Source organism: Chiloscyllium plagiosum, chromosome 3 (genome assembly GCF_004010195.1).
Source record: "Chiloscyllium plagiosum isolate BGI_BamShark_2017 chromosome 3, ASM401019v2, whole genome shotgun sequence".
Taxonomy (NCBI): domain Eukaryota; kingdom Metazoa; phylum Chordata; class Chondrichthyes; order Orectolobiformes; family Hemiscylliidae; genus Chiloscyllium; species Chiloscyllium plagiosum.
Window position 1 is genome coordinate 124647579 of NC_057712.1, and position 24733 is coordinate 124672311.

Genomic DNA, 24733 nt, shown 5'->3' on the forward strand with positions numbered 1-24733 from the left:
AATTCCTGGGATTTACAGACCAGTCAGTCTTACGATAAGCAAGGTACTGGAAAGGATTCTGAGAAATTTGGGAAAAAATAGTTTGATTAAAGATAGTCAGCATGGGTTTGTGAGGGACAGGTCATACCTCACAAGCCTTATTGAGTTCTTTGAGGATGTGACAAGACAAGTTCACAAAGATCGAGCAATGGATGTGGTGTACATGGATTTCAGTAAGGCATTTGATAAAGTTCCCTATGGTAGACTCATTCAGAAAGTTAGGAGGTATGGGATTCAGGGAAATCTGGTTGTCTGGATGCAGAATTGACTGGCCGAAAGAAGACAGTGAGTGATAGTGGATGGAAAGTATTCCGCCTGGAGGTCGGTGACCAGCGGCGTCCCACAGAGATCTGTTCTTGGGCCTCTGCTCTTTGTACTTCTTATAAATGACTTGGATGAAGAAATGGAAGGGTGGATTAGTATGTTTGCCGATGACACAAAGGTCGGTGGTGTTGTAGATAGTGTCGAGGTCTGTTGCACACTACAACAAGTCATTGACAGGATGCAGAGCTGGGCTGAGAAGTGGCAGATAGAGTTCAACCTGGATAAATGCAAAATAATTCATTTTGGAAGGTCGAATTTGAATGCTGAATACAGGGTTAAAGACAGGATTCTGGGGAGTGTGGAGAAACAGCGGGATCTTGGGGTTCACGTTATGGATCCCTCAAAGTTGCAACCCAAGTTGATAAGGTTGTTAAGAAGGCATATGGTGCTTTGGTTTTCATTAACAGGGGGACTGAGTTTGCTGCAGCTCTATAAAACCCGGATTAGACTGCACTTGGAATATTGTGTCCAGTTCTGGTCGCCTCATTATAGGAAGGATGAAGATGCTTCAGAGAGGGTGCAGAGGAGATTTACCAGGATGCTGCCTGAATTGGAGGGCTTGTCTTATGAAGAGAGATTGAGTGAGCTAGGGCTTTTCACACTGGAGAGAAGGAAGAGCAGTGACTTGATAGAGGTGTACAAGGTAATGAGAGGTATAGATAGATTAGAAAGCCAGAGACTTTTCCCCAGGACAGAACTACCTGTCACAGGAGTTATAATTTTAAGGTGATTGGAGGAAGGTATAGGGGAGATGTCAGAAGTAGGTTATTTACACAGAGAGTGGTGGGTGCATGGAATGCACTGCCAGCAGTGGTAGTAGAGTCAGAGACATTAGGGACATTTAAGCGACTGCTGAACAAGCACTTGTATGTCAGTAAATTGAGGGGTGTGAAGGTTAGGTTGATTTTAGATTCAGATAAATGTTCCGCACAACATCGTGGGCCAAAGGGCCTATACTGTGCTGTACAATCCTATGTTCTATGTTCCAACCTGTTCCTAGGGAATTAATATTTTAACAGTGAGCTGACAATTATCACATGTCACTTTCTATCCTTCTGCAGCAAGTGATGAAGATTTTCACAATGGCTTTCTTCTTGATTTTTGGCACGGTGCTGTTTCTGGTCTTCCCACCATTGGTCTTCAGTCACGTAGAAGACTGGACATATGGAGAAAGCTTTTACTTTGCCTTCATTACTCTGAGCACCATTGGATTTGGAGATTACGTTGTAGGTATGACTTAAGTAGAGCAATAATCCAGATATGCATAAGGGTCACCTGTGCTAATGTGGGGAGGGATTAAACTACCTGAAAGTAAAAACCACAAACAACACTGACTGAACAGAGCAGTGGTAGCTACTGTTACCAGCAGAAAGTGACCATGCAGTCCATGGCACTGAGTCTTACAGGTACATTAAGAGAATACACAGCCATGAGAAAATGCAATTACACCCCTGAATACCTGCAGGATCTCTACTGCTTACTGGCTACTCTCCACCAAAATCAACTCACTGCGTCGAGCCTTCTGAGATGTTTTGACAGTGTAACAATCCCCATATAAATCCCCAGAGAGAAAGACATCAATTTATATTGCATTTTTCAAAGACACTAGATAACTCAAAGTGCACTACAGCCAATTAACAATGCTTGAAGTGTTTAATGACATTGTTGTAATGTAAGAACCACCACCACCTATCTGCCTGTAGCAAGCTTCCTCAAACAGCAATGTGTAGTGTCCAGATAATTTATTTGTGTAGTGTTGATTGATGGGTAATTACTGGAAAGGACATCAGAGATAACTCCAATGCTTTTATTTGAAATGGTTCCATGGGATCTTTTACTTTCATCTTAGAAGGTAGATGGGACCTCAGTCTAGTATCTCATGTGGAAGTCTGCGCCTCAGAAAATGCAGCATTCCTTCAGAATACTGCACTGGAGTTTCAACCTTCATTTATGCTGGTAATTAAGAGGGCAAATGGAATATTGCCCTTCATTGCTAGAGGGATGGAATTTAAAAACAGGAAGGTTATGTTGCAGCTGCACAGGGTGCAGTTGAGGCCACAGCTGGAGTACTGTGTGCAGTTCTGGTCTCCTTGCTTGAGAAAGGATGTATTGGCACTGGAGGCGTGCAGAGGAGGTTCACAAAGTTGATTCCGGAGTTGAGGGGGTTGGCTTATGAGGAGAGATTGAGTAGACTGGGACTATAGTCATTGGAATTTAAAAGAATGAGAGGGCATCTTATAGAAATTTTATCTTATAACATTATAAAGGGAATAGATAAGATAGAAGCAGAGAGGTTGTTTCCACTGTTGGGTAAAACTAGAGTGAGGGGGCATAGCTTCAAAATAAGGGGGAGCAGATTTTGGACTGAGCTGAGGAGGAACTTCTTCACCCAAAAGGTTGTGAATCTGTGGAATTCCCCGCCCAGTGAAGCAGTTGAGGCTCCCTCATTGAATGTTTTTAAGGCAAAGGTAGGTAGATTTTTGAACAGTAAATTAAGGATTATGGTTAGAGGGCGGGTAAGTGGAGCTGAGTTCATGAAAAGGATCAGCCATGATCTTGTTGAATGGTACAGTCGGCTCATCGGGCCAGATGGCCTATTCTTGCCCCTATTCCTTATGTTTTTATGCCGATGTTCTGGAGTGGGACTTGAACTTAGAACCTTCAGCTGGATCCAGAGGACTTTGAATCACAGAGTCATAGAGTCATACAGCACAGAAGTAGACTCTTTGGTCCAATACGTCTATGCCAACCAGCTATCCGAAACTGAACTAATCCCAATTGTCTACATTTGGTCATATCCTTCTAAACCTTACCTATCCATGTTCATGTCCAAATGTCTTTTAAATGTTGTCATGTTATCCGCCTCTACTACTTCCACTGGCGGCTCATTCCATAAATATACCATCCTCTGTGTGAAAAAGTTGCCCTTCAGATCCATTTTAAATCTTCCTCATCACCTTTCAGCTTAAACCTCCGCCCTCTAGTTTTGGACTCCTCTTCTCTTGGAAAAAGACCTTAGCGATTCACTTTATCTATGCTCCTCATGATTTTATAAACCTCTATAAGGGCTTCCCTCAACCTCCAATGCTCCAGTGATCAAAGTGCCAGCCTATCCAGCCTGTCCTTAGAACTCAAGCCTCCAGTCCCAGGAACATTCTTGTAACTTTTTTCTGTACCTTTCTCATTTAACAGCATCCTTCCTGTAGCAGGGTGACCGGAATTGTATGCAGTATTCTAAAAGTAGCCTCACCAATGTCCTGTACAGCCACAGCATGACATCCCAACCCCTATACTTAATGCTCTGACCAATGAAGGCAAGCATGCCAAATGCCTTCTTCACCATCCTGTCCACCTATCGACATTTTCAAGGAACTGTTACCTGAACCCCTGCATTGGTTCAGGAGCCCAGCCAGTAGAGGAATGGCCACCTAGCAGCTACTAGCTGTTAATGGACTGGAGGCCAGACTTCTGTCCTTCATAAAATCTCCAAGTTTGCAGACATAATGTTCAAGGCTATGAGCCTAGTGTAGAGAGTTTTGGCAGTACAGACTCAATAGGCCGAAGGGCTTCTTCTCTACTGTACATTTCTATGATTCAGGAACGCAGGGTTCTGCCTCACACAGCTGCTGACTATGTGTGTTGGCCACTGCTGCCTTGCAATGGGACCTGCCAGCACCCGGCCCATATCCCTCCAAACCCTTCCTATTCATATACCCATCCAGATGCCTTTTAAATGTTGTAATTGTACCAGCCTCCACCACTTTCTCTGGCAGCTCATTCCATACACGTACCACCCTCTGCGTGAAAAAGTTGCCCCTTAGGTCCTTTTTAAATTTTTTCCCCTCTCACCCTAAACCAATGCCCTCCAGTTCTGAACTCCCCCACCCCAGGAAAAAGACCTTGTCTATTTACCCTATCCATTTTATGATGCCCCTCCATTCCATCATCTTCAAATCCATTGGTGTGGGTGCATTTATCTCAGTTCTTTGTGTAGAAGAGGCAAAAGTGCTGTCAATTACCAGATGTATCTTTCTTCCACTAGCCCTCTCATCATTGTAATTAGTTGTATATTTACAATGCCTTCGATGTTGTTACTCAGCTTAGTAAATTAATTTGCAAATGACTTGCCAAATTTGTTTCCACTGATGACCCCAGTTTTTTTTTCTTTGAAATAAAAGTCTAAGTTTATCTGATAATGCACTGGTACACTTTCGAAGTAATGGCAACACATGTACGATTGTATGAGTAACTCACCAAATTGGCTTACCCCACAGATGTAGGTGAAATTTTAAAAAGATGTACATTATTGTTGTGTTGTAGTTGAAAGGGGTTTATAATACAGTGAATGGAAGATGTATTTTTCAGAAAGAGCTTACAGTAATGTAGCACTTTCACAATTTCAGGCTACCCCAAACACTCCATTGACAATTCATCACCTTACAAGTGTGATCACTGTTGTGATATAAACAATGCAGCAGTCATTCTGTGAACAGTAAGCCCCCATATATAGTATTGAGTTGAATAACTAGTTCACCTGGCAACTTTATTTAGAGGCCGTGGCACTATGAAGAGTCACTTCTGCTCAGATGTCAGGTAGTCCTGGTAATGTTTTCTTTTAATTTCAGCTTTACCTGTATCTTCCATTATTTTAAAGATCTGGTCCATGTTGGATGCAATTTGTTCCTTGCCTTTTCAAGGACAAGTTATTATTAATCACTTTACTGTGTGAGTTGCAAACTAAAATTGCTGAAAGTACATTGGCAGACCTGTCAACATGTGTAAAGAGAATAAATATACTATTAGATCACAAATTAAACCTCCATCAGAACAATGTGAACAAAAACCTACAACTTTGCCCTTTAGAAATACACTGTATTTTTAGAGGATCAGTTTCTTTCTTATTTCATAGCTTTATTTTTCTTCATTTCCATTGTATCTGCATTAATAATTGCAATCTTTGTCTAGGCACAGATCCAGACAAGCACTACATCTCCATCTACAGAGGCCTGGCTGGTGTTTGGATAGTCATTGGCTTGGCTTGGTTGGCACTGCTCTTCAATATGGGAAGCAGAGTCCTGGAACAGATCCTTCAGCTGAAGTGGCACAGGAATAAGTCCAACCTCGAGGTTATGCATAGCTCCAAACAGGAGGATTGTTGTACCTAGGTTAATTTTGATAATCTCCTATTTGACTACCTCAATTCATTCATCCCTCCCATTCTATTTCGGCTTCTTACCTCTCCAGTGCTTGGGTTCACTTTTTATTTTTATTTTCATGCTTTTCTTGTGATTTTATGGTTCATTTGGCTGAGGGATGTTTGTTGTGAAGTGGACACTTCCCCAAGTATCAGCTGTGGAATTCTAACTCAGGTGGAGTGTGGGTTAGGTACAAACTGAAGGACCTTCTTTACTGCCTGAGCAATTTGCCTCATTTCCGATCACAAAAGAACTTCCTCCCTATGCACCAGTGTAACACTTCTTGCAATTCCTATTGCATATTTTAACCAGTGGTCTCACTGGTAGCAAGGTCAATTCAATAGGAAATTCAGATGGCTTTAGCTTACAGGCTCAAAGAACTTATTGGACACTGTAACTTTACAATGAATTTTTCATGATTTATTTTTGCTTTTGCACTTTCCCATTGCATTGAGGAGAAGGGTGCTAATGACAAATCACGGCTGAATAGATAAGAAGTGAAGAAACTGTAACTCGTCTACAAATATAACAGTAATTTATCTCCTGTAACATAAGAATCTGGGTAGGGCTATAGTGGTATTAAAGAATCCAACAGACATTTCTTACAACTAGCTATTATGTACAAGCATTAATAATAGGCTAACATTAGACTCTTAGTTTACAACAGAAGAGCATGCTTTCAGTAGAATCATTCCTGATGAAGGGCTTTTGCCCGAAATGTCGATTTTCCTGCTCCTCGGATGCTGCCTGAACTGCTAATGTAGACCCTTGAGCTAAGAGCCAATTGGAAGTGTGCTTTAGATAATTGATTTTAATAGATGACATTAGGAAATTAACAGTTCCTGATTGCATATCTGCCAATTGCATCTATGTTGAAAGGACTATTTTTAGTGTGTAAAATTCTTTTTTTTTGTCCTTGTTTTTCAATTGTCTGTACAAATCACATAATAAAGAGGGTTGGTGTTGGTTAATTTGCTTCCCGATCGAAGTGAATGCTGTCTGAGTTAGCTGCTGAATGATGCATGGATGGGATCTGAATTTCCCTTTATCACTTTGTTTCATCCTGTGGAAAGATGAGCATTCCTTCTTGGTACTCTCCTATAACAGTATGTTGATCTTGAAAAGCTCAACAAGACAAAGGTGTTGGTGCAGAGGTGGTAGGAAATGCAAGGTGTCTGTTTACATCTAATGATTTATTTGATCTGATTAAGTAATTTATCTCCTGTAAAATAAGAATCTGGGTAGGGCTATAGTGGTATTAAAGAATCCAACAGACATTTCTTACAACTAACTATTATGTACAAACATTAATAATAGGCTAACATTAGACTCTTGGTTTACAACAGAAGAGCATGCTTTCAGTAGAATCATTCTTCAAGTGATCTGAGGTAAGATGGAGTATGCAATCTTTATATTCTCAGGGCAAGTGTGATGATGCAATGATGATATCACGAAGGTAGGCATATTGATGTGAGACACCAATGAATTTTAACATTGTGTTGCAAAAGGACATTAAAGCCATGCTAACAAATTGAAATATTTTTAAATTAGTTCAGTTATTTGGTAAATATTGTTCAGAATATTATTACTTAGGGACAAACATACAATAAAAGAAGAGTTGCTTTTGTAATGGTACACTCGAACTGTACTTTGGCTGTCACATTCCAGGCATCACAGTTGGCTGTCACATTTTCCGATCTTCACCTGGTAGTTTTGTGGGTATAAAATTTAATCTAATGTCAAATCACGGCTGAATAGATAAGAAGTGAAGAAACTGTAACTTGTCTGCAAATATCCACAGAAGTGTGTACTTGTTAATAATAACATTGTTGATATAACTCCTAACTTTACATGCAACACCATCCACATCCATGAAATTTGAAGATGGGAACACATTTATGTAAGTGGTTCAAAGAAACGTGAGCCAACAAATCACATACACTTACACTTATCAGTACAGTACTCATTGTGTCATCTCATGGATCCAACGGGGAATTGTGAAATGTATGTATAATATTTAGTTTTGTGTGATTTGGATGAAGGATATCTTACAACTACAGTTTTAGTAGGGGACAAAAAGAGGAGATTTGCCCCATAAATGTCTGTGTCAGCTCTCTGCTGGAGCAATGCATCGAGTGTCACTTCCCTAACTTCTCTCTATAATCCTGTAGCTTCTTCCTTTCCCTTTTGAATGCTTTAATGGAACTAGCCACGAAAACACTTTCAGGCCATTCATTCAGATCACAACTCTTCACCATGCAAAAATATTTCTGCGTCTGCCTCCACAGTTCCTTTAGTCCATATCTTGTGCCTTGTTCTTGATCCCTTCATCAATGTGAGCAGACTCATTCCAGACCACATGATTTTGAAACCATCTATTAAGTATCCTCTTAATTTTGCTTTCTCAGGAGTAACAGTGCTAACGTCTTCAAAGTATCTCCATTACTGAAATTCCTCATCCCTTGGACCATGCTGGTGCATCTTTTCTGCATTCTGTCTGATGCCTTTGCACCTTTCACGTGAGTGTGGCAACAATAACTATCCAAATGTGAACTGGATTTAAAATGTCATTAAAGTAGTGTCGCAATGTCTAAGGATCAAGATCTAGACCCCTCTTGCTGAGAACACCAAAAGGTCTTTGACACTGTTAGTTGGGTACAAAGTGGAATTATCCAGAGATCCTTGCAAGGGGTTGCTCTCCAGACAAGTTTGCTTGTGGTTTTTAAAAATGTATCCCCCTAAACCGTCAAAGGGTCCACAATCCTCCTTCTGCTTTGGGTCTTCTTTTTGTTACAACTGTGCCTGTTCCTTGTGGGCTGCCCTCTAGCTTTAGCCCAAAACATAAGTCAGGAAGAGCAATTTGTGAGAGTCTTTGTAGACCACAGAATAGACAAGGAGGAACTGGTGGATGTGGTATATTTGGATTTGCAGAAGGTTTTAATAAGTTCCCACACAGGAGCAGAAGCAAAATGGATTGAATAACAGAGCAGGCTTGAGGGGTCAAATGGCCTCGTCCTCCTTCTACATCCTACATCCTATCTAATCAGCCTCACTGTCATGTTTTAAGTCCATAAGAAATTCTTCCTGCCACTTTAAGAGGCGCATTCTCATCTTCTCTACTCTCTCCACATAAGTAAAGCGCCTCACCATTTCTTTTCATTGTCTAAGTGTTATGCCAAGTCAGATAATTGACCAAACTCTGCAAAACCTTCTAGTTCTCACACTATTGGATGGCCATATTGCTGGCGTTCTGGTGAAGCCAGTCTTTAATGTTGCCAGGGTCCACCTGTGATTTACGGTTGCCTGTACTGAACAAGGTGTTGCCGCAAGTGTAAAATTATGAGGGGCATGGACCACGTGGATAAAAAGCAGCAGTTCCCCTTAATTGATGGGTCAGTAACAAGAGGGTGGGGCACACTTTTAAGAATGAAAGGCAAGTGGTTTCAAGGGTATTTGAGGAAAAATCCTTTCACCCAGCGTGGGAATCAGGAATGCTCTGCCTGACAGGATGGTTGAAGCAGGAAACCTCATAGCCTGTAAAAAAGGACTTGAATGTGCACTTGAAATCTCATAACATTCAAGGCTAAGGTCCAAGTGCTGGAAATTGAGATTAATGGGGATTCAGAGGAGAGTTATGTCAATGTAGACTTGATGGCCTGAAGGACCTCTTCTGTACTGTATGATTCAATGATTCTAAGTTGTGCAAACTCCATTAACGCTGTAGTGCTGATAAGAATTGTTTGCCCGGATCATATTTAACTAGGGAAGAGGGAAGCTTGAGATAGTTTCCCATTGTCTTCTTCGTGTTTGTATGAATGGAGCGAAAACTCTTTTGCCAGAGGCTCCTCCATCAGTTAAGAGTCAGAGACCTCAAAGATAATAGGTCCTCTGGGTTCATCACCATCCACTGGATCCACCAATGGCCACCACTTGAAACTCTAAGTACAAGGCCCTTTTGGATATAACCAACTGGACCTGCAGGTCATGGAGCTCAGGAAGAAACGGTGTCATCCACATCCTTATGATCATGGATAAGTTGTATCTTTCTAATAGACCTCCTCTGCATCCTCTCAAATGATGTGACATCCTTTTTAAAGAATTGGGCTATCCAGAATTGTGAACAGCATTCCAATTGAGATAATTCCTATTGCCTCATGACTATCCATCTACATCCTCAAAATCTCTGAATTCCACATTTTCAGGAACAAACATAATTGCAAAAGTGTAAAAGCATTTCAAGTCTTTTCTATTACAAACATTGTCTCTGGCAACTTTGCCAGGTGGATGGACACAAGAATAACAGTACTAAAGAATCTTATGTAAATACCTGTGTTACACTGAGGCCAAGTCAAACACAGCAGTCAAATTAGACTCAATAATCACGGCACAACAGCAAATAATGATTGCTGTAAAAACATTAGTTCAAGGAACTAACATAGCTCTACTGAATTGCTACCAATCCCTGAGTGACTGTAATTCATTTCAAAATGCATCAAAAATTATTTTCTTGTTATGTTTCCAACTAATGGCACAACTGTACAAGTCAGATTCCAGAATGAAAACTGACTTCATAGATCATTTGTTTAAATTTTGCTGTTGGTTACCATGGTTAATTAGTCATTTAAGCATATTCTGTTTTAAATGCATTCACGGGATAAGGGCGTCACTGACTAGGCCAGCATTCATTGCCCATCATTAATTTCCCAGAGGACACTGAAGAGTCAACCACATTGACTGGAGTCATATGAAGGCTAGGTTAGAATGGCAGATTTCTTTCCATAGAGAACAAAAATGAACCAGATGAGCTCTTCTGACAATCAACAATGGATTCATAGTCATCATTAGACATTTAATTCCAGATTTGTATTGAATTCAGTTTCCACCAAGTGCCAGGGCAGGATTCAAAGCCAGGTCCCCAGAACATTACCTGGGTCTCTGGGTTAACAGTCCAGTAATAATACCACTAGGCTGTTACTTCCAAAACATATTCACACAAAGTGTTCTCAAAGTGAGAACACAGGTGTTCTCACCAACAGAACATAAGACAAAGAATTAAAGAAAAAAAACCATTTCTTTGTGTTTCCCTACACCACCCATTACAGGTACTCAAGTCCAGAGAAAGTTTAGTCCTTTCTTGGGTTTCTCCAAAACTGACTCCTTCTAGTTGCTTCATTTTTGAACTGTCCAAACTATATTTTTTTCATTTGCTTGTGAAATGTGAATGTCACTGGCTATACCCATCTAAAATTATCCACCCCTCATTGTTCAGAGGACAGTTAAGAGTAAACTAAATTGTTGTGGTCTGGAGTCATTTGTAGGCCAGACGAGGTAAGGTTGGCAGATTTCTTCCTGTACGGAACAATAGTGAATCAGATGAGTTTTAATTAAAAGACTTTTTCACAAGCCCTCTTCGAACATGATTTCATGCACCTTCCACAATTCTGATGACCTAAACATTTTCACATCTAACAGCCTGAAGATTTTCGTCTCAAACTAGGTTCATGTTCACTTCACTAGTTCTGATGAAGAGTCATACTGGACTTGAAAGCTTAACTCTGTTTCTCTCTTCACAGAAACTGCCTGGCCTGCTGAGTTTCTCCACCATTCCTTGTGTTTGTTTAAGGTATGTTATATTTATCCCAGAGTGAAGGGACATCTTGTGAAGAGACATTCAGGGGCCTTACTTGTTGGAGTTTAGAAGAATGAGAGATGATTTTATTAAAAAATACAAGATTCTCAGGGAAATTATGGGAAAAAAGCAGGAAAGTGCACTTAAGGATTATCAGATCAGCCATGATCTTATTGAATGAAAGATTAGACTCGATGGGCTGAATGGTCAACCTTTGCACCTATGTCTTTTAGTCTTATGGCCCTTGTTCCTGGGAATGCAGGGATTTTCTTATGAGGAGAGGTTGCAAATATTGAGCTTGTACTCATTGGAGCTTAGAAGATAGGAAGGAGATATTATTGAAAATCATAAGATTCTCAGGGACTTAACAGTGTAGATGCTGAAAGATATTCTTCCCTTTGTGGGAAAGCCAGGATTAGAAAGCATAATCTCAGAGTGAGAGGTCTCCCATTTAAAATACAGATGAAGAAGAATTTCTTCTCTCAGGGTGTAGTGAATGTGTGTAATTTGTCATCACGGAGAGCTGTAAGGGCCGGGTTATTAAGTATTTTCAAAGTTGAGATAGATGTTTAGTGGTAAGGTTATAGGGAAAAGGAGTGGAGTTGAGGATTATTCGATTAGCCTTGAATTGTCTTATGGCTTAGACACTAAGCAAAAAACAAAGACTCTGCAGTGCAATGACTGGTTGCCTCTGAAGTGAACTGTCAAACTCCTCTTTGGAGAGAAACTAAAACTTGCTTCTGAACTCGACTCTTTATTTTTCTTGACTGAACTCTGAGTTCTCTGCTCTGATGTCAAAGTAAAACTTAATGCACTTGCACTACCTGTCGTAAAACCAAAAGCGTAAACAGTTTATTCCATTAACACTCTAGGGAACTCTCAAGATTTTGTTTAATATTAATCTTTCTCAAGATTCATGTGTCGCCATGGAGCTGGTGCATTCAGCTCACTGTTCCAGAATAACTTTCTGACATTTTGTTTAAGAGAAATCTTGACAGCACTAAAACACAACCAAATGTCTCTGTTTTTAAAACAATATGGAGTTCCAAAAAATGATGCACTTCTTATCAAATTGTTACATCAGCTCAATTGGCAGATGAGTTGTCAGAGGGTCAACTTTCACCTGCAGTATCCATTGTGCCTGCAGATGGTGCTATGATCGGGATCAACTCACATAAATGCAATGTAAGCATTAAATCTGGCAAGGAAACTTCAAAGTCAGTGTTTCAAGAACTATTGTGGTATAGTGATAATGTCCCTACCTCTGGACTCTATTCCCACCTGCTCCAGAGATGTGCAACACCCCTCCTGAACAAGTAGATTAGAAATATTTCAAAGTCAATGGGCAGCAAAGTCAAAGTTAGTGGGTGGCACGGTGGCACAGTGGTTAGCACTGCTGCCTCACAGCACCAGAGACCCGGGTTCAATTCCTGCCTCAGGCGACTGACTGTGTGGAGTTTGCACATTCTCCCTGTGTCTGCGTGGGTTTCCTCCGGGTGCTCCGGTTTCCTCCCGCAGTCCAAAATTGTGCACGTTAGGTGAATTGGCCATGCTAAATTGCCTGTAGTGTTAGGTGTTAGGGGTATGGGTGGGTTGCGCTTCGGCGGGTTGGTGTGGACTTGTTGGGCCAAAGGGCCTGTTTCCACACTGTAAATAATCAATGGGAAGTGGAAACATTTAGATCCACTTGGTGGCCAAACATCTATTTTGCAAGTTCCAAAGCGGTGCATGTGCAGTAGCGGTGCATGTGCAGTAGCAATGCAGTGTCCACTTGTAGAAATTGTAAACCTTCACATACCATTAGTGGTAGGAGTATGGAATTGGCTTTCATAACTGGCAATTACTGCTAGTTCACATTGCTGTGCAAACATTCACTTCAGGAACTAACATAAATTTCTCCTCAAACTGAATTGCTGTCAATCTCTATCAAATGGCTAGAGTCACTGTATTTTAATGTAAAATACCTGCATCAATTGCCAGTTTGGAATCTGAGGGTGATAATTTTGTTATCAGGTATTAAGAGCCATCAGATAAAGCAAAGAGTTCATGTGGTCAGGTCATAGATCAACTGTGATCACACTGAATGGGATGGAATGGATACAAGAAGCTATATAGCCTGCTGATTTTCCTATGCCTTACCCAATATCTGCATCCATCTCAAGAACTCTCCGTGAACTGTGCTCTTCTGGATATATAGTCCACGTGAAGAGCATTTCCTGTGGAATTGTCCTTGACCGTGATTGAGCTTGCTGGGACAACGTGCCTATTGCTGCATCAATATTTTTCACGGCGACAGTTTGAAGATATAAGCTTGTGCTCATTTTAGTTGTTTTAATGTAGCAGAAGTCCCAAGGTGGTCAACAATACAAAAATAAATCAGAACCCATTGCCCTGAAAAGGCTTAATCACGACTTGACAAAATTGAAGATTTGGACCATAAAGTTAATCGCTTTTATTAACTACAAATTAAATGGAACTAGGATGGAAAAATTGAGTTGTGGGTCAGTAATGATCATATTGAACGATCTAACCCTACACCTAACACTACTCCTTACCTAGGATGTAATGCATCTTGAAAATAAATCATATATCTTGAGCGCAAACAGATAGTGCTACTCCTCCAAAAAAAACTCTGTGTATTTCTGACCATTGGACTTTAACACTAACCACATGGTGCTGCAGGTTGGAGGCAGCACTGCACTTGATTACCTGAAGAGGCTGTAAATGTAACTTCGCCTGCAGGAAATCTGGGAACAAACCTTGCAGAAGGCTCATGAAGGCCCTGTGCCCCAGTATCCTGACAAGCAACTCAGCAGAAAGTAAGTGAAGTTGCAAAGAGCAAGAATAAGCCACATCTTCACTGTGACCCCACCTCTACTCACCCTTGGCCAAACACCAACAAGCATCTCTTGACCAGCAGGGCTCCTTTTTCAGATAAACATTCCCTTGTTCCAATCTTTAGACACCATCAGCATTGTACTGTATGAGCAAACATGGGAAGGTTACGCTCAGGAAATGATATTAACCAATTAAACTGCAGGCAGCTCAATATCAATATAAACACACTGCAACCTGAAGTGACCATGTGGTGTTTGCCATATTGGTTAATGATTTTATTAGGAAATCCCGCACTTGCATCATGAGTATGACCTGATAACTTTTGCTATTTACCTTTACTGGTGGCTCAATGCTGAGTATTTTGTCCAATCAGGGGCTAGCTGGGTGACAGGCGGAGGGGATAAACTGCCACAAGGTAAATATTTTATCTTATTGAGAGAGATTTGAAGTGATGCCATAGACACTGAGCATCAAAACATTACATGTCAGCTGGTTATTGAACGAAGTGGTGATCGAAACCCAGCATAAAGCACACTCACTCCATTACATTCATCCACAGCGTGTGTTTGAACAGATTCCTTTATATTTATTTAACCTTGGAGAATTGGAACCATATTCTTTCAGGTATATTTCCATTTGGTTGGAAACATAATGAAAAGAATGATGCTGGTTTTGGTCAAAGTGTTTGGTTCAGAGTTTAAGAAAGGTTTCTATGGCATCTTTCACCAGTTCAGAAAGTCCCAGAGAGCTCTATGGCCAATCACACGATCTTGAAATACAGACACTGTTGTAGCGCTCAGGAGTTCTGTTCACAATGGACACTCAATGGAGGTGGGAGGGTGGGGGCACTCTATGAGAGACATGCCTGAAAAGCATGTAAATGACATATGGTAGTCCAACTTATCTGATACTCTGTCATCTGATACTCTGCCAAATGGTGCTCCATTTGGGAGTGTATTCATTTTCAAGCATTCTCTCACTGATTTATTGCTCTGGGGTATGGAGGGCACATGTCAGAAATGGGGGAACAGTTGTGAGAGAAAAAGGTAAGGGCTGAGGGTTAAGGTTTCTAATATTCACATACGGAACTGGGGCAATTATCCGGCAAACTGAAGCGCAACATCTAATCTCTCCACCTCAGCATCTGCTGCCTTCATGCCCAGCTTGAAATTTATTCAGCAGGTGGCATGTTTCACTGCAGCCCCCTACCACCCCAACCCTGCGCTCATCATCACTCCCTAAATGGGCTAAATGCTGGCAAATGGGGCTAGATCAGTGGACAGGTTTTGAGGAGCACGTACAAATCAGAAGTGTGATGAAATACTCCCACATTGCCCGAATCAGTGCAGCTCCAATAACACTCAAGATACTCAACATCATGACTAAACAGCCCATTTGACTTGCACCCTATCTCACATCTCCAACATTCACTCCCTTCACCACTATTGCACAGTAGTGTACTATTTACAAGGTGCACTGCAACAACTTACCAAGGCTCCTTCCAACCCTGATAGTACTTCAAAGGACAAGGGCAGCAGTTAGATGGCAACATCACCACCTGCAAAACACTCAAGAATCTGACTTGGAAATATATCATTGTTCCTTCAGCGTCACTGGATCAAAATCCTGAAAGCCCCTCCCTAAAGACATTATGGATTGACCCACACCAAATGGGCTGCAGTGGTTGCAGAAAGCAGCTCACTACCACCATCTCAAGGGCAACTAGGGATAGGCAATAAATCCTGGTCTAGCTAATGGAGCCTACATCACACGAAAGAATAAAAATAACCTCCAATGTATTGGAAAATGTGACAAATAAAGGTTTAGAAAACATCCCAAACTTTCCCTTGGAGAATAAATGACGCCAATATGCTTCTGTAAACTCAGGGAGTGATGCCCAATTGAGTTCTTGCAGTTATCTGCCATTACTTTTGCATATAAACTCAATGTGAATGTTTTTTTTTGAGTTTCCCCAGCTCTTCTGTCAAAATTACCACAAACAAATGGGAGAGCCTCCTGTTTCAGGCTTTATCTTCCAACATATGTGAGGGAAATAAATCACTATTCCCATATCCAAGTGCACATTTACTCTGAGTCATTTTGATAGATTATTTTGAAAGTTGTTCGTTACCAGAACAGCTAATCCTGTTATTTATGTTACGGTTGTTTATGGAACCTCTTTGCCAGTTTAAAATTGGCTGATGAAATTTCTGACATTAAAACAGTGACTATACTTGAAAGGGAACTAAACAAGAAATCAGCAGGAGTTACGCTGAGAGCGAGTATTTTTTCATGGAACAGTCTATATGAGCTCCTTGCAGTTGCTTCCAACTGAATGTGTGCAGTGTGTTAGCTAATAGAGTGGCAGGGATCAAGAGCTAGGACACGCAGTTTTTTGGACGTGGTGGACATCCTGATGGTAAAGATCCAGCGAGTCATGCTTGTCCTTCACTTAACAGATTGTGAGAATAATTTCACTTCACCCAGACAGTCCCTCTCTGTTTCTCCCTTTCACACCCTCATATTGTTCTCCTCTGAAATGTCATCCAGGCCAAGAAACATCACTAGCAAGATGCCTACAACTTTTCTCCTGGTGACTCCCATAACGTGAACCTTTATATCAGGTGAATAGGGCCTCAATAGGTCTTGATTACTATTGAAGCTTCACTGGTGTGAGTCATCTTAGCTCACCTCAACTCTGTGAAAGACATGTTCCGTTGAAAGCACATGATCAGTTTGTTTTGCATAGTCAATAAGGAGAGACCACATTCAGGGTCAAGCATCACCCAAGTGACTGTGTATTTCTGATATTTTGGAGCAGCGTGGGAATTTGGTGCAGAGGGGACGAGGTGCTTTATTTTTGCTTTTTTTAGTTCATAGTTTGGAGGGTTTTGTTTTAACAGGATAAAATTAAAGCCCAGGGTCAGGGCCCAACACAAAACAAAGAGTGACATCACAGGAAATCCATAAATTCATTGATTGGTAATAGCTGTCATTTACTACTTATCATAAATTGCTTGCAGCTTAAAGGTACATTGGAGAAATATTTTATTTATTAAAAGCTAAAAGACTAATTGGATTTTTTTAAAAATTAAGAACAAAATGAGTACAATAGATTTATAGGGCCAGGCAATATGTTGTACCAACATGATGAGGGAATGAGTGCATCCCATTGTGGTTCATAGTGACCATATCTGTAGTAAGTGTGGTTGCTTAAGGGACTCCACGTCAGAATTAATGTCCTGAAATCTAAGCTTTGAACATTAGCAAGGGGAAGAGCTATCTGGACACTGTATTTCAGGAGGCAGTCACACTCCTTAGATTAATTACCTCAGGGATGGGAGAGTGTGACTACAAGCAAAGCAGGTAGTTCTAAAGGAGTCTCAGCCTCTAAGCTTGTCTAACAGGTTTGAAATTCTTGCTCCCTGTGTGGATAACAATGGGAGCTGTGGAGAGGAAGACCAAACTGACTAGAGGTAGCTGACCACGGTGCAAGAAGCAACTCAAGAATGGAGAGAAAAGAGAAATGCAGTTGCAATCAGGAATAATATGGTCTGGGGAATAGACAGTGTTCTCTGTGACCAGGATTGAGAGTCCTGAAGACTGTGTTGCCTACCTGGTGCCTGAGTTCAGGAATCTCATCTGGGCTGCACAGGAACTTGGAGTGGAAGGGCAAGGATCCAGTTGTTGCTGTCCACATAGGTATCAGTGATATAGGTAGAAAGAGGAAAGAGGTTCAGCTGAGGGAATATGAGCAGTTGCGAGGATTGGGGGTCGGGAAGCGGAGTTAAATAGCAGAACTAGACAGTTAAAGCTCTGGATTGCTACCTGAGCCACAAGTTAACTGGCATAGAGTTCAACAAGATGAAAGAGGTAAATATCTGGCTCACAGACTGGTGTGGGAGAAAATTAGTTTGAATTCATGGGACAAGTACTGGGGAAGGAGGGAACCGTTCAGAAGGGACACCGAGTCCTGAAGAATTGCATAACTCAGTCTTTAAATTCAATCATGGGTTTTGTGTGCACATCCATGTGTTGTGTGTGAGCGTGCATGCATGTCTGTGTGTGTGTCTGTGTGTGTGCATCTGTCTATGTATGTGTCTGTGTGCCTGTGTGTGTGTGTACGTGTCTGTGCATGTGTGTATGTATGTCTGTGAGTGTCTGTGAGTATGTGTGTGTGTGTACATGTTGGTGCGTGTGTATCCATATCTGTGTGTGTGTCTGTGTGTATGTCTGTGTGTGTGTGTGTGTATTGATGAGGCTGATTTTACCAGAGACAGAATGTATGAATGCTATACTGCACCAAGGAACCATAGAAGTGTAGAGAAATTTGATAATAGAACAAACGTAAAGACTTTGTAGCTCGTTGCATATAACATTTGGAATAATGTAAACAAGCTGATTGGACAAGTTAGGGTAAATGAATATTATCTCACACCCAATACAAAACATGGTTACAAGTAAGTCTCAACCCGAAAATGAACATTCAGGGATATTTGACCTTTTGCAAAAACAGGAGGTGGGGTAGCACTGTTAATAAGGGATGAAATGAGAACAGTTGTGAGAGATGATGTAGGTTCAGATGATGTAGAATCCATTTGGGTGGAGGTGAAAAACCAACCTGGAAAAGAAAACATCGGCAAGAGTAATGTACAGACCCCCAAACTGCTGACACTCTGTAGGAAAGTCTAGAAATAAATAATAGGGGCACACAAAAACAAAATATAGCAATAATTATAGGTGACTTTAATCATCATTTTGATTGGGTTAATCAAATTTTAAAGGGTAGCAAATGACAACAAATTCATAGAATGTGTTAGGGATAGTTTCCTGGAGCAATATGTCAGGGAGCCAACCAAGGAGCAGGCCATCCAGGATGTAGTAATGCGTCATGAAGCAGGTTTGATAGGTGACATCACAATTGCTATGACATGGGGTAAACTCTCCTGCTTAATTTAAACCAGCAACACAGAAAAGATTTATCACGTGTAGTAATCTGTGAAAATTTGAGAGGCCAAGAACTATTTAAAGTAAACATTAGCAACTTTATTTCTTAAATTATAACAGAAAATAATTAACTAACAATTATTTACAACTCCTTCCTCTAACCTATCTTTTACTTTCCCCTCTACAATACTGGTCTGATAAAAATCCAAATTAAGGTTTACAAAACAAAACTTCTTATCTCAAGATTTGGAGATGTCGGTGTTGGACTGTGGTGTACAAAGTTAAAAATCACACAACACCAGCTTATTTCCCTCTCTCTTCTCTCTCTTTTCTCTCCCTTTCTTCTCTCTCTCTTTGCTCAGCCAAGAACCTTCTCTCTCTCTCTCTTTTTCCTCACTCTCTCTCCTCTCTCTCTCTTTCTCTTTCTCTCTCCCTCACTCTTTCCTCTCTCTCCCTTTCTTTATCTTCTAACTCCATTTTCCTCAATTGTAATTTAACAGGTTTAATTGGAAGCACACTAGCTTTCGGAGCGACGCTCCTTCATCAGGTGATAGTGGAGGGCTCGATCGTAACACAGAATCTATAGCAAAAATTTGCAGTGTGATGTAACTGAAATTATACATTGAAAAATTGATTGTCTGTTAAGCCTTTCATCTGTTAGAATACAGTGATAGAATACAGTTAATTATTTTCTGTTATATTTTAAGAAATAAAGTTGCTAATGTTTTCACATATTTATATATATCACTACCTTCACTTTTAATTTCCATCCTGTTAACTTGACTTTGCTGACTAAGTTGCAACTTCTCAAGTTCAAATTCTCTCTCTTTTTACTCAGCTAAGAACTTCCTGTCTCTTTTTTCCCTCTCTCTTCTCTCTCTTTTCTCTCCCTTTCTTCTCTCTCTCTTTGCTCAGCCAAGAACCTTCTCTCTCTCTCTTTTTCCTCACTCTCTCTCCTCTCTCTCTCTTTCTCTTTCTCTCTCCCTCACTCTTTCCTCTCTCTCCCTTCCTTTATCTTCTAACTCCATTTTCCTCAATTGTAATTTAAGTTTTTCTACCTCTACTGCACTTGTCTGTTTCTTTGATATACTTAAGTGTTTGAGTAATTCCTTTACAATTTCAGCTTTACTTTTGTCCTTGGTTAAACCCAAATCTAACTTATTAGCTAATTCTAAAAGTATGGACTTTTTCTTTCCTTCTAAACTTTCTTGGCAAATTTGAGAATCACCTTCAAATCCCAGAACCTCTTTAGCAATATTAAGAGCCATTTCTCTCACTTTTAATTTAATCAACCAGAAATCACCAAAATTAAACAAATTGCCTCACCTATATTTTATTCAAAGATCTAGGAGACTAACCTGCAAGTGTTTGAATCTGCTGGGATTTTTTGTACCCCCAAATCTATTCAAATCTCTCTAAACCAGTTCAAATCCTGACGACGAGCCCCCAAACTGTTCAGACCTGGGGTAAACCCTCTTTTTTAATTTAAACCAGAAACACAGAAAAGATTTTATCCCGTGCAGTAATCTGTGAAAATTTGAGAGGCCAAGAGCTGTTTAAAGCAAAAATTGACAACTTTATTTCTTAAAGTATAACAGAAAATAATTAACTAACAACTATTTACAACTCCTTCCTCTAATCTACCTTTTACTTTCCCCTCCACAATACTGGTCTGATAAAAATCCCAATTAAGGTTTCCAAAACAAAACTTCTTATCTCAAAACCAGGCAGCTTTTGGTTCTTCTCTGTATTTCTGTCTTTTTTTCGTCTTCTTGGGGAGTCTTTTTCACAGGTTACTGATTGATAAAGGTACCATTTAAAAGAGCTATTTTTCGGGCAGTCTTTACATGCTGGTGGCTTGGCAGTTCTCCTCTCAACTGTTCAATTTTTCCCAAGTCTAATACCCCCAAAGCATCAAATTGTGTCATTGGCTTTTAAGATTGTCAGTAGACTAAATTCAAACTGGTTTGGAGTTTGGTATTTTTGGGGTATAATTTAAACTGATTGACCTAATTCAAATCTATTTTTGTCTCCAGGCAACCAGCTCTCCTAACATTTGGACCAAAAGTTTACCTTATACCTTATTTTAGAACACTTGGTACTATCAGGTAGTCCTGTTACGTTTAACTGTTTTAAAGGTACAGTTCACCCACATCTTCATAACACAATAAAAGACCCCCAAGGAAATAGTGATCATAAGTGATCAAGAGTGGGTAGGAAACAACTGTACTTAAATTAGAAAAAGGGAATTACAATGAAATGAGGATAGAGTTAACTAAATTGAACTGGGCAGATAGCTTTACAAGAATGACTGTAAGTAAGCAGTAGCAGACAATTAAAGAGATAATTGTCACCAAAAATACATTCGACTCAGGAGGAAAGATTCCTAGAGAAGGGTAACCTTAGTTAATCAAGGACATTAAGGACAGTATAAAATTGAAAGAAAAAGGATATGGAGGCAAAGGTCAGTGATGGATCCAAATACTGGGATGAATTTAAAATCGAGTAAAGGAGGACTAAAAAGATAATAAAAAGAGAGAAAATAAACTGAGGTCAAACTAGCGAAGGATATGAAAACTGACAATAAGAGCTTCTTTAAGTATATAAAATTCATAAGATAAGAACCCACAGTGTTGAAAGTAGTATATTGACATTGATAGAACATAGGCTAATGGCAGGAAACATCGAGTGGGGGATAAGCGGTTCTTTTTCAAGTTGGTGACCTGGTGTTTCACAGAGATCAGTGCTGGGACACAACTGTCTACAATATAAAATCATGATTTAGGGGAAGGAAGTGAATGTACTGTAGCAAAATTTGCTGATGATCCAAAGATAGGTGAAAGGTTAGGTTATGAGAAGGAGACAAACAGTTTACAGAAGGACATTGATAGGTTAAATTAAAAGAATAGCAAATGGAATATAATATGGGAAAATGTGAAGCTGTGCATTTTGGAAAGGAGGACAGAAGAATAGTATTATTTAAATGGAAACAAACTGCAGAAAGCTGCGATTTATTTGTGAATGAAACACAGAAGGCTAATGCACAGATTATCAGGAAGGTTAATGGAATGTTGGTTGATATTTCAGGGGAGTTGGAAAATAAAAGAAGTGAACTGTACAACTGCTGAGATCACATCTGGAGCACTGTGAGCTGTTTTTGCCCCATTATGTAAGTAAAAATGTTATATCAGGGAGGTAGTTCAGAGAAGGGTCTCTCAATGATCCTTGGTTGGGAGGGATTGTCTTATGAGCAAAGGCTAAACAGGTTGGAACTCTATTCATTGAAATTAAAAGAATGAGCAGTAGGCTCAAGGAAACATATATGGTTCTTAAGGACTTACCAGGATAAATACTGAGAAGATGTTCCCCCTCATGGGAGATTCTAGGACCAATAGGCACAGTCTCAGAATTCAGGGCCACCAATGTAAGAGTGAGATAAGGAAGAATTTATTCTCTCAGAGGGCTATGAGTCCTTGCCACAGAGAGCTGTAGGGGCAGAGTCCATATATATATTTATGCCTGAAATAGATTCTTGATCAGGAGGGGAACTAAGGAAGGGAATTAATACAGTGGAGATTCACACGGATGATCCCTGGAATGGTAGATCTAACATACGATGAACGGCTGAGGATCCTGGGATTATATTCATTTGAGTTTAGAAGGTTGAGGGGAGACCTAATAGAAACTTCTAAGATAATAAATGGCTTAGAAAGGGTGGACGCTGGGAACTTTCCATTAGGTGGGGACACGAGGACCTATGAGCACAGCCTTAGAATTTGAGGGGGTCAATTTAGAACAGAAATGAGGAGACATTTCTTCAGTCAGAGAGTGGTGGCCTGTAGAATTCATTGCCATGAAGCACAGTGGAGACTGGGATATTAAATTCTTCAAGGCAGAGATTGATAAATTCTTGATCTCGCAAGAAACTAAGGGCAACAGAGAGAGTGCAGGTAAGTGGAGTTGAAATGCTCATCAGCCATGATTGAATGGCAGAGTGGACTCGATGATCCAAATGGCCTTACTTCCACTCCTACATCTTATGGTCTTAAGGTCTTATGGAGGATTAAGGGGCAAATGCAGGAAAGTGAACGTGAGGAAGGTCAGATAGGCCATGATCCTATTGAATGGCAGAGCCAACTTGAAAGGCCAAATAGCTTACTCTTATTTCTACTGCTAATGATCTTACGGTCTGTTGAACAATAACATAGATCAACATGGCATTGACTGTTTTCAGTGAAGCCCTCAAAGAGACTTAGGAGTGCAGGTACATAGTTCCTTGCAATTGGAGTCACAGGTAGACGGGGTGATTGGCACACTTGCCTTCATTGGTCAGTGCATTGAGAGTAGGAGTTGGGAGGTCATGTTGTGACAGTACAGGATATTGGTGAGGCTCTTTTAGAATACTGCATTCAGTTCTGGTCTCCCTGCTTTAGGAAAGATGTTAACCTTGAAAAGATTTACAAGGATGTTGCCAGGCCTGGAGGATTTCAACTGTAGAGAGAAGCTGAATAGGCTGTGGCTTTTTTTCACTGGATCTTTGGTTACTGAGGGCTGACCTTATGGAGGTTTATAAGCTCATGAGGGGGATGGATAGGGTGAATAGCCAAAGTCTTTTTCCCAAGGAAGGGGAGTCTAAGACTAGAAGGTACTGGTTTAAGGTGAGAGGGGAAAGATGCAGAAAGGACCTGAGGGGCAACTTTTTTACACAGAGGATGGTGTGTGTATAAAGCGAGCTGTCAGAGGAGATGGTGGAGGTTAGTACAATTGCACCATTTAAAATTCATCTGCATGAGTACATGAATAAGCAGCATTTAGAGTGATATGGGTCAAATGCTGGTAAATGGGGCTGGATCAATTTAGAGAAACCAAATGGTCTGTTTCCATTCTGCATATTTTGGTATTCCAAAAAATCATCACCTTGTTTATTCTGTTATGAAGTTGAAGGCATGTCCTGTATTTTTATGAAAGAGTGAATGGTGCTTTGCACTGAGAGCTTACAGGCACCTGTCATATGCCTAACTAGCAGTCTCAGAGTGTACTGGAAAATTGAAAATATGTAACATTTGGCTGTGAAATAGATACCTGAGCAGGTTGCTGTTTTGACAATTTAAATTTAGCCAATCAGTTTAAATTATGCCCCAGGATTCAAAAACCCAATCAAGTTTGAACTTATTGTTATTGCCAACAGCAAACCAATGAGATGATCCGATGTTTGGGTTATAAAAAAAAGCAGGCATTTTGAAAGTCAGACAGAGAACAACTGTCATCGACAGAGTAACTGTCATCGACAGAGCAACTGTCATCAACAGAGTAACTGTCATCGACAGAGTAACTGTCAGCGACAGGGTAACGTCATCGACAGAGCAACTGTCATCGACAGAGCAACTGACATCGACAGAGCAACTATCATCAACAGAGTAACTGTCATCGACAGAGTAACTGTCATCAACAGAGTAACTGTCATCGACAGAGTAACTGTCAGCGACAGGGTAACGTCATCGACAGAGCCACTGTCATCGACAGAGCAACTGTCATTGACAGAGTAACTGACATCGACAGAGGTAAAAACAATGACTGCAGATGCTGGAAACCAGATTCTGGATTAGTGGTGCTGGAAGAGCACAGCAATTCAGGCAGCATCCGAGGACAGGCAAAATCAATGTTTCGGGCAAAAGCCCTTCATCAGGAATAAAGGCAGAGAGCCTGAAGCGTGGAGAGATAAGCTAGAGGAGGGTGGGGGTGGGGAGAGAGTAGCATAGAG

General features: G+C 40.5%; 1 protein-coding gene and 1 long non-coding RNA gene across 2 annotated transcripts in view; one reads left to right on the forward strand and one right to left on the reverse strand.

Annotated features, from left to right (window-relative positions):
• Positions 1-5742, forward strand: part of LOC122540095 (potassium channel subfamily K member 16-like) — a 33445-nt gene extending 27703 nt beyond the window's left edge. The window contains exons 4-5 of the mRNA XM_043675409.1: positions 1425-1593; positions 5329-5742. Of these exons, the coding sequence (XP_043531344.1) occupies positions 1425-1593; positions 5329-5528 (369 nt within the window). The 3' untranslated portion in view covers positions 5529-5742. The remainder of the gene's footprint in view (positions 1-1424; positions 1594-5328) is intronic.
• Positions 5743-5916: 174 nt separating this feature from the next.
• The window catches only part of LOC122548509, a 66362-nt gene continuing 47545 nt past the window's right edge, over positions 5917-24733 (reverse strand). Inside the window, exons 2-3 of the long non-coding RNA XR_006311256.1 lie at positions 14070-14166; positions 5917-7262 (exon numbers count right to left, since the gene is read on the reverse strand). This is a non-coding gene — a long non-coding RNA (uncharacterized LOC122548509). The remainder of the gene's footprint in view (positions 7263-14069; positions 14167-24733) is intronic.